The 11,216-nt window shown below is 31.9% G+C and overlaps 1 protein-coding gene across 1 annotated transcript; it reads right to left on the bottom strand.

Moving 5' to 3' along the window:
- Nucleotides 1-659: 659 nt before the first annotated feature.
- On the bottom strand, nucleotides 660-6,752 carry LOC140881244 (protein EARLY FLOWERING 5). Its single transcript, XM_073286404.1, has 9 exons — nucleotides 6,531-6,752; nucleotides 6,027-6,120; nucleotides 5,140-5,225; nucleotides 4,485-4,534; nucleotides 4,311-4,380; nucleotides 4,136-4,217; nucleotides 3,557-3,969; nucleotides 2,127-2,660; nucleotides 660-1,245 (listed from the first exon to the last, which is right to left on the bottom strand). Exons 1-9 carry the CDS (start codon nucleotides 6,612-6,614, stop codon nucleotides 1,033-1,035), a joined length of 1,626 nt encoding a protein of 541 aa, XP_073142505.1. The 5' UTR covers nucleotides 6,615-6,752; the 3' UTR covers nucleotides 660-1,032.
- Nucleotides 6,753-11,216: the final 4,464 nt, after the last annotated feature.

The following is an 11,216-nucleotide window of genomic DNA, read 5'->3' as shown; positions in this document are numbered from 1 at the left end:
TTTTTTGAAACATTCGATTTTTTTTTTTTTTAGACCGATCATACAACGAAATTATAAAATGATTTCGGAAATAATTGTTAATCTTTACTCTTCTAAACTAGGAGTTAGACTTTAAAAAAATTATTATAATCAAAGTATTTCATAGTAGCTTAGTTCATGGTTTTATTTGACAATAACTTGGAAAAAATCACATTTTTTATTTAAAGAAATAAAGATTTATTGACTCAATTTTGTTAATATTTATTGGCATCGCAACAATTGTCGCGAAATAAACATAATATCACACAAATTTGTTTAAATAAGTTTACACCATACATAACAGAAATGCACTATCTATTGAACATTAAATTTTTATACCCCCAACCCCAACAGAATAGACCCTTTGGGCTTCAAATAAATCTACGATGATAATTCTTTAAGACGATTTCGATTAATTTTTCTTATTTCAAGAAATGATGGATAGATTTTTGTCTTTAAGTTAAAACAATTTTTTTTTCTTTTAGACTAAAATTGAAACAATTTCTGTGCTGCTAACTTTCAGGCATCGCTTAAAAAAATCTCAAGCATCGCATCAATGACACGTCAAACATAACTAAAATATATTTCTTTTTATGTTTGAAATAAATAAAATATATTTCAAATAACATTTTGCACAAACATTGAAAGTATCGAAATTTTAAATGAAAAACTGATGAGAAATTTTGTCAATAGTGGTCTTCGAATCCAAATCATCGCGAGTTCAACTACAGCGTGAGATGAGCCAAATGGTTTGAATTAACTTACAACTTCCTTACAGAGTAAATAAAATGTAACCTCCCCACGTACATAGATCGACAAGGCTCTAGGAATCAGCCGCTAGAGATCGCCCGCTTACTCCACACCACTGTATGTGAGCAACATAAAGTTGACGACGACTCCGGGTGAAAATAAATTACAGTAGAAAATGAAGGTGATGTTGCTGCAAGATGAAGTTTTGCCACGGCGAAATTGTCATTTTCGTGCTTTCGGCAGCCAATCGTGCAAAGTTTCAGATCAACTATCAAGTGCCCCAAGGGCTTTCATGTCCTCTAAGAATGCAGTATATGAATCATCAATACTTTGGGGCTTTGTTGCAGAAGAGGATGTAATGGATTCTTGTTTTTTGGCGGGTAATGCTATAGGCCGGTTTGTGGGTAAAACAGCTGATGATTTTGACTTCGGTTTTGGGAGTGCAGACTCTCTCCTGACGCGCACGGAGGCAGGAACCTGAAACAGAGAAACCACCAGATCATAAAATTTCAAATTTTCATATATTTTTTTCCCGACAAAAACGTTTTTCTCTCCTCCATCAAGAACACCAAAAGTAGTGATCCTTCAAAATTCTTGGGTGCCACACACAAGGCTAGAGATTATCTATGCACAATTTTTGTGAGCAATGCATATTGGCATCGGACTTCATGCTAATGAATAAAAAGACACTCCACTTCACTGCCTATCCATTTACTCAGAACTTGTATGTTCACAATTAACCTCAATACTTTATACTGAATAAAATGTGAGTACACATTAATTTTATTTGACCTTTAGGAGTGCAATATATTAACTAACAATTAATTGCAGGGCAAACTTAAAACACAGAAAACGTGAAAGCCCTATGTGCCTATTAATTTCTATGTCATCACCTGAATACCAATACAATTAGTGCACCGATCTGAGTTCCATTTTCCTTTTAACGCAAACCACTCTGCGCTAAAATTAAGAATCCTCAAGAAACCAGCCTTGCTCGTTATTTTAAAGCAATCTATTGTAATCATTACTATCGGTTACAACATGGTACATTTAATTAATTTCTTGCAACCAACAAATAATTTACACTACCAGGAATACTTTAAGTGAACTTGGTACACAATGGGTGGGGGTTGGGGGGTAAGGTAAGATTGATTGCATAATGATTCACAACATTATGTGTAAAATTCAGCAACGATTGGGGTCTCCCCAACATTTATTAGCCAGGAGTAGACCGAGTGTGAAACCAATTTAATCTATTATTGAGATGCACATATCATCATTCATGAATCATGCACCACCATATTCAAATCTATTTTAATTTGGTAAGTAGGCAAGGAAAAATTAGTACAGAAACTCACCATAGCCGTGAGCTCAGGGGTATGCTGTGCCAGAGGCTTCTTCACAACAGTTGAAGCAGCAGATTTAACATAAGATGGCTTCTGAGGAGCAGGCATTCTAGCAATAAAACCATCTTGTCCAATGGGAGGCGGGCCAGGTGGAAGTGGGGGTCGCATCATTAGTGGAGGACCGGGAGGAGGTCCAAAAGGTGGCATCGGTAATAGTGGCACCATGACTCCAGGTGGAACAGGTTGTCCGGCAATTCCAGGAGAGGGCAGAGGAGGGCGCATATCATTTGGAGGCGGGGGTGGTGGAAAGCGCAAAATTCCTGGAGGTGGTACATCTGGCTGTGGCTGCAAATTTGGGTGCATAGGAGTTCCCGTCACTAGTGGTTGCTGCCTTATTGTTGGTGGTGGAGGAACCATGTTTAGAAAATCTTTGCTCTCGATATTAGCTTTTATTACAGATTCAGAATATGAGCTTTCTGGTTGATTATTTCCAGACTTAGAAGACAGCCCTGGTGGCGGCGGAGGTGGAGGAAGAACAGGAAGCATCTGAGAGAACCAAAAAATGATAATCATCAAGTAAGAAAATTATTCCACGAGCAATCCACCAAATTTTTTAGATTAAGGCTACGTTTGGCATGTATTAAACATGGAATTGTATTTCAAATGGATTTAGAATAAATACAACTTTGGATTTCGTCTAAAAATTTAAAATATTTTTTAAAAATTCCATACTGGTTAGAAATAAACATTATGTGCTATTAAACTTGTATCATTTTATGTCCGGTATTTTAAATTTCATGGTAAAACACAACTGGAATGTAACAAAAAAAATTAACATTAATTCATTAGCATTTGCCAAACAATTTTGGATATAAATAGATAAATGTAGTATATGTTCATTATATGTATGTTGGTATGATACATATTAATATATTCTCATGTAAAACTATTACACATATCCGTAAATATAGATTTAAGAATAATAAAAACCAAATCATTCAACATAATTTGAAAAAAGAATTGATTAAAATAAATCAATATGTGACAAGAAGAAAATATATTTCCCATTATTTACCAAGGCATATAAGAAAATCACTTCGGAAAATAAGAAGAAAGATCATGTTGTTATTAACTGTTTATTATTTTTATCAAAACAAGATGATCAGGGCCTCAGGGGTGATTTTGAGAGAAAAAAAAATACTAAATTTTGATTTAAGTCTTTTGTCTTAAATACGGTAGAATAAGTTTTAAAAGAAAAAGGTCACACACAGAATTCTAGGGATATAAAAATATGTTGAATGGACTATGAAATAATTTCACAAAAATAGATAATAACGTCTGCATGAATTGGCAGCATATATTTTCACTGGAAAAAAAATGACATTTTATAAGATTGAAGGCCAAGAGATCAAAGGTAGGAATGAATTGTGTGAGAGGTATACCTGATTTGAATTCATGGTGGCTGAATCATCTGATTTTGCCGGCTTCTCATTTCCAAAAGTACCAGGAGGAGGTGGTTGAAAAGACTGGTGAATAGGTGGGGGAGGAGGAAGAGGAGGTCGAACAGCAAGCAATTCTTTTGGAGGTGGACCAGGAGGAGGAGGCGGAGGCAAAGGTGGTGGAGGCAATATTGTGGTAACATCTGCATTTGCAGGCTTTGGAGGCATAGGGGGTGGGGGTGGCAAAGGCAAACCCGCAGGAAGAACAGAACCATCTCCAGAATCTAAATCAGAAAGAGGCAAAGGGGGCGGTGGAGGTGGAAAATCCGGGACTGATAAAGCAGCATCTTCTGACTCGGGATTTGATGAAGATGCAATATTACTTGCTGAAGCTTCTGGTAAAGGGATCCTGGGGCCTGCAATTCAAAATAAACAGCAGAATCCAAAATGTAGAGATTATGTATGAGGTAACTAAGTAGGGAAGAAAAAATATGGTGTGGTGAAAAGAAAAAAAGAACAATTAACATACACCAGGATGACTTGAACATTGAGAAATATAAAGTAGAAAAGAACAAAGAATACCTATGGATGACTTGAACATTGGTGGTTTTCCAGGTGGAGGAGCTCCAGAAGGATTTAGAATTGGGTGATGATATACAGAGTCCTACGTCAAATAAAACTCTATATGTTGGTTCACATATTAAAAAAAAAAAAAAAAAAAAGTTTCGTAAACCATGGAAACTGCATAAGAACTTACTTCAGGTCTGGGATGATTGACTCTTTCTTCCTCTTCTGCAGTAGTCCGCCTCTTAACAGGCCCCAAATGGCTAGAAAAAAGAGTAGCATAACAGAACTTAGAACTGAGAATTGATATGAATATCCATATTTAAAATAAAAGAATAATTTTATGAGTGAGCAAGGGAAAGCTGACCTGAACATAACAGTTGCTTCACCTTTTTCCTTGGCTTTGTCTTCATACTCCTGGACAAATAAAGAGAAATCAGACTATTAATGTCACCTTATACTATCCTCTAGCTAAATCCACATTATAGAAATTGTGAAACACCAGAGAGATCACTAGTGTCCTCTAACTTAATATATAGTATAGATTATCGAACAACATTTCTGCAAAACTCTAACGAGAATGTATATCGTTGAGCAGTATCAGTAATTTTTCCAGTGCGGCAAGCTAAAATAGCCACAAAGATCATAATGGCAAATATGTTTCCAACAAACAAAAAAATTTCCATAATCGTGTAGGCAAAAAAATTGGTGGAGTGTTTGACGTTGCATTACATCCTAGCAAGTGAAATATGTGCATGCAGTCATTGCCTAATCAATACCCATGAACCAAGAAGACAAATAGTATTACTTAGCACATCTTAAGCAGTGAGGTTGGATGTGTGTTCATAATGATTAATGCAATTTGAAGTCCCAATATAATCTATTTTTTTTCTAAAATCATCAATAGTGGAAAAAATGAAACACAAATTCATTGTTTACGATGTTGCAGAATACATTAATATCTGAGACCAAATGATAGAATTTCCTCCTATGTGCATAAGGTTTAGCAATCAGCCAATCACCTTCCTCTTCTTGATCACAAGATTCAGTGTATCCTCAAGTTGCCGCTTTTTGTGCTTTCTAGCTTTGTCCAAGGCTCCATCTGCTTCTGCAAAATCAATAGAAGACAAATCAGGAAACCCATATAAAAATCAGAATTTTCTCTTAGGGAAAACAAATTCTAATAGTCTAGAGCATCTCTCTCTTTCCTCCTACCCTCTCTCCATCATCACTCAAACTGATCATGTGTGATACACAGTGATACAAACAAAAAATGCAGAATGTTGACCTATCCGTGGTCAAACATAGAAGTGCCAAGTGTTTAATTTAACTAAAACCGTGGTTTGAACTCTTCAACCGCAGGACCTAGAAGCAGCAACAATCATATCGTTAGCACACTAGCACTAGCATGTGAGCAGACCATTTTACAACCACCAGTTCAAAAGTATGTAGTATGTCTCGAGAATTTGTGTCCGTATAGAAGAGATCAATGACAAAAAAGGAAAACAAACAAGAACTTTAGGCAAAGGAAGATGACATATAATTACATTTGGGAAAGAACTGGGCCATCACATCTTCTACTACAAAAATTTCACTGGCAGGTAATTAATCTAATTAAAGATGTGGTAATTAGCCTAATTAAATATTTATCTGATGCCATCATGCTGATTCTAAAATCAAGCATACCTGTATTAGCTAGTGCTACAAAAAATTGTGAATATGGAGGCAGAGTATAGCTTGTCGCTTTATTATAATCTTTGCCAAAAAGATTTGCCCAGCTGAAAAACCACCTTTCCCGTGCAATTAACACAGGGTGATGCCATAACAGGGCATACGGTGATAGCTAAAGTTACGTAGTTAATCATGTGACAGGTATAATACTATACAAAAGTAAAACCTCATAACTTACTCATCGCTTCCAGCTTTTGAATTTGATCTCTCAGCGACTCGGGATCCTTCTTCAAGATTCCAACTTCCCGCACCTTCTTCCTTTCCTTTTTATTCTGTATAACAAGTTTCTCAACAACTTCAGTCGGTTGACAATGCCCAATGAAGATTCACATTAACCACAGTTCGTAAAATCCACCATGGGAGTACCAAGGGAAGTGCAAAGGCATAAATCTCCGCGAATACAAAACAATTAAAATCATAATAATTTTTCTGAATAACCAGCTCCTACCGCACTAGTAAAAAAAAAATAACCACTTCTATACCATCAATCATCAAAATTCCAATCAAATGCCTATTTCTAAATTTAAATAAACCAAAAAACTTAACTGAGCAAAAACTATAATCCTGAACATAAAAAAAACGCACATAAATAGGGGAAAAACAAAAAAACAAAAAGAAAAACTCAGCCTATACCCAATTGATATTTACGTAAATGAACTGTAACAAAAACAGAATACCCCACCCGCTTCAATTCCTTTTTACGAATCTCCTTCCGATAAGCATCGGTTGGATTCATGGTTTTGCCACCCTTCGTAGTCTTCACCATTGCGACGCTTATCCGCTGATTACTTCAATTATCCTTTCTCCACTGGTTTTCCTTCGGTCTCAGGCGACGTCGTATGAATCCCTGGGGAAAGAGGGGGTGTTTAGCTATTTGGATTTGGGAACGACGAACTGAAAGCGGCGGTTTCGGGTTTGGTTTGTTGAGTTATTGGGTATCCGGGTTCCGGTTCGGGGTCCAACGGCCCATTTTTCTAAGGCTCCACTCAATTTACTCGTGACGTGACTCGAGGCAATAGATATTTGATCAAAATAATTGTACCAACGAAATTTTTGAAAAAATAATAATAAGATGATGATGATAAATTATGTATCTATCATGAATTTGAAATACGGGATAGTTAGAGCTTTCATAAAATCGTTCGTAAAAAACAGAGAAAACTGCAATTTTTATTATATATGTTTGTCACTTTACGATTTCGATCATTTATATATTTATATTTCAATTTTAATTCTGCATATTCTGATTTTTGACAATTTCACTCTTTTTCTTCCTAATATTGCTTTACCATGCTTGATCTTTTATGGTTTAATATTAATATTATGAAATATCAAATGTGTAAAATATCAAATATTGTATTTAATTAATTAAAGATGTATAAACAATGATCTTTCATATATGTTATTGGCTTATTATCTTACTATCTTACTAATGAAGAGCACCACTTAGTAACCGAATTAAAATTAATTTGCTGAAGTCAAAGACGAAATATCTAAAATACCCTTCAAAAAATAAAAAAACAAAAACAAAAACAAAAGAACAAAATATCTATCTTTATTTTAAACTTCAGTTGTTCATTATAATCTCCATTTATGTGATTTTATTTTATTTTCAAATTTAAATCTCTATCTCTATTTTAAACTTCATTTATCCATTATGATCTTCATTTTTGTGCTTTCATTTTCTTTTCAAATTTAAATTGATTTGAAACAAAAATTAATACATATGTATAATAAGGTAGTGTTTGCAACCTCTAAAAATAAGTGATTAACTTATTTTTAGAGGTTGCAAACACTAGCTAAATAATATTCGTATTTTAATCACATGCAACTAATTTCATTTTTAAATTTAAAATGATTTGAAACAAACATATAATATATGTATACAATAAATAATATTTATTTTGATCAATAATACATAACACAATAAAATGTAGAGGCGTTCATCGGCCGGTTCGATTTCATTTTTTGTTTTTAATTTTTGTTTTTTGGCTTTAATTTTAGAAATATATAATCCGTTATCCGAACTATTTTCTTCGATTCGGTTCGATTTTTTACCAAAGAGGTTCGATTATTCCGGTCAGTTATTTCGATTTTGATAAGATTATTAATAATATAAATATATTGTAAAATATAATATGTTATCTTTTAAAATGATTTATTAGTAAAACTTTTAAAAATAAAGTTTAAATGAATTACAGAAACAAAAAAAAAATTACATTAAACAATCATCAATTAATCAACTATGAATTACATAAACAACAATCAACTAATAATTATTCAAAATAATTATTCATTCACTAAATATCATCCCATAACATATATAATATAAATACAAATATAAATAAAATTATTAATTTAATGAAATTTTGGTTTTTTCGGTCGGTTCGATTTTGACATATATAATCCAAAATCAAATCAAATAAACTTCGGTTTTAAGATTAATTTATATCCGAATTATAAAATACGATTTTCGATTTGGTTCGGTGTTTGATTTTTCTAGTTTGGATTTACGATTTTTTCGATTTTATTCAAAATTTGAATAAGTATGTTTTTAGAAAAAAAAATGAATGACAGCAACAAGAAGTTACAATAAAAAAGTTGGAGTAAGAGAATGATGAGTGGTTTGTAACAGTGTTTTCGGAATCGGGCTGGACCGGACTGTTCGATCGGTCGCCGAACCGGTCCGGTCCGACCCATAAACCGAAAAATCGGTTAGAACCGGTTAAAACGGGTCAAGAACCGGTTGGACCGGCCAAGAACCGGTTTTTGAATTTTTTTATTTTGAAAATTTAATTTTTTTTTATTTTTAAACCTTAGATTTAATATTTTTATATATAAATACATTATTATTTGAAATTTCTACTTCATTTAATTTTTTTTTATAATTATTGGTTTTTTTAAAAATAAATAATTTATAACTATAATTGATATTTTAAATATATTTACATATTTATTTAGCTTTTAAACTATGTTAAATATATATTTTATGTTTATTTATATAATTTTTTATTTTTTAAAATTTCAAAATATATTATTTATTATATTAAATTATATAAACGGTTTTTCGGTTCGACCGTTCGGTTAAAATGGTTCGACCGGTTGGACCATTTTTTTAAGTAAACCGGTTCGATCACTGGTCCGATTATGAAAACACTGATTTGTAATGTATTTTATTTTAATAATAAAAAACACGCATCATGAAAAATGGGAAAAAAATATGTGTGTGGAAATTGATTGAGAAAATCCACTGTATTTTATTAGTAAATAGAAAATTAAAAAAATCAAATAATTTTTGGATTTCTTCAGAAGCAAAATTTGAGTTTCCAAATGGTCAATAATCTTTTCTGAAATATCAAATAACCATTGATATTTCGAAATGACACTAATCCTTCATTCTGAAAGATATTCTCCTTTTTTAGATTATATTAGACTAGCATTTTGTTGCACGCATTGCGTGCTAAACAATTCGTTATTTATAATAAAATTATATTTCAATTAAAATTATCAAATAAAATGATCTTGTTACAATCAAAAAGTAGGAGTAAGAGAATGATGAGTGGTTTGTAATGTATTTTATTTTAATAATAAAAAACACGCACCATGAAAAATGGGGAAATAATATGTGTGTGGAAATTGATTGAGAAAATCTATTGTATTCTAGTAGTAAATAGAAAATTAAAAAAGTCAAATAATTCTTGGATTTCTTGAGAAGCAAATAACTTTTAGGTTTTTGAAACATCGATAAAATTTGAGTTTCCAAATGGTCAATATATAATCTTTTCTGAAATGTCAAATAACCATTGATATTTTGAAATGACACTGATCCTTTATTTTGAAAGATATTATCCTTTCTTAGATTATATCATACTAGCATCTTGTTGCACACATTGGCACATTGCGTGCTAAACAATCCGTTATTTATAATAAAATTATATTTCAATTAAAATTGTCAAATAAAATGATTGTACTATATATTAAATACAAAAATTGAGAAAAATGAGAGAAATAGTTAAATGAAAAAATAAAATAATTGAGATAGTCGAAGGAAGCGGTTTATGGTGTGTGTTTTTCTTTATATACATATATATTGTATATTTTTGTGGGCATACCAAGAGACCAACTAAATGTCTCTTACATAATAGTAGTAATAGATATAGACGTCATTCTCATTTCATTCTATATATACCTTTGAAAGCAAATTAACTTCATTTATTCTCTCAACTTTTATCTGTGCTATTTTTGTCAAAATCGTGATAAAGTTAAGATACTGTTCAATACTTTGAGCTAAATTGTTGCAGGTTTCACCGTCATATATAGGGAACAATCGTTCACAATAAACTTCAGGGGACGAATATATTATAAGAAACTGTAACTTATTACACGTTTTCGTTTGATTTCGATTTCTGTATCTTTACAAAATATATTATTGTATTATCCATTTTGTTGTAATTACAATACAAATTCTTCCATATTTAAATATAATTATACGCACTCTGACATATTCTCCTGGCAAAAATTACCGAGATGAAAAGTCATGACACGAAAAAAAAGGGCAATTTGCTCAAAAATCCCCAAATGCAAACATGTTTTGCTTTGGGGTCCTTAGTCATAAAATGTGGTACAAAATAATACAAGATGTGGTACAAAACCATACAAGATGTGGTACAAATTAACAGAAATTGTGGTACAAAAAAGTGGCTAGGGAGTGCAGAGCAAAACATGTTTGCATTGAAGATTTTTGAGCAATTTGCACAAAAAAATAGAGATAAGATTAAATGAATAAATATGAGATGTGAATATGGTGTCGTGATGTTTTAAAGGAAAATCGATGCTAGCATATGCAAGTAGTTTTGGACTATTAGAAATAAATATCATCCGTTCCGTTATTAAGAAGAGTAAAATAGAATATCAATATTTTAAGACCAAACAAGTTACTTAACTAATGTCAAGGCTTTTTAGGTATGCACACATTTTCTACGAAAGTAATTTTTTGAAGTGGTTACAATATAACAAGATTATCATAAGCTTATGATATAATAAAATACTGAAAATAAATTAAGATATATTAATAAAAACAATGTCGTTTTCCATCATGGGATAATGGATATCAATTTTTATATATAACAATTAATATGATATAATATATATTTGAAATTAATTTAAGGTATTTCAATAAAAACAATTCCGTCTCTAATCATCGGATTGATCAATGATAAATACAATACGAGTCACGTCTAATTTTCCACCACAATTCATTTTACTCGGGATCGAATAAAAAGTTTTTTTTTCTTAAAATTGAAAAAAAAGATTATTATAATTGAACATCGAACCTGATAACTTTAGGTAAGCGCGAATAAATGGGTAT

The sequence above is a fragment of the Henckelia pumila genome, chromosome 2 (genome assembly GCF_033568475.1).
Source record: "Henckelia pumila isolate YLH828 chromosome 2, ASM3356847v2, whole genome shotgun sequence".
Taxonomy (NCBI): Eukaryota; Viridiplantae; Streptophyta; class Magnoliopsida; order Lamiales; family Gesneriaceae; genus Henckelia; species Henckelia pumila.
The sequence above is the reverse complement of the archived record's forward strand: the minus strand, read 5'-3'. Positions and strand labels throughout refer to the sequence as shown.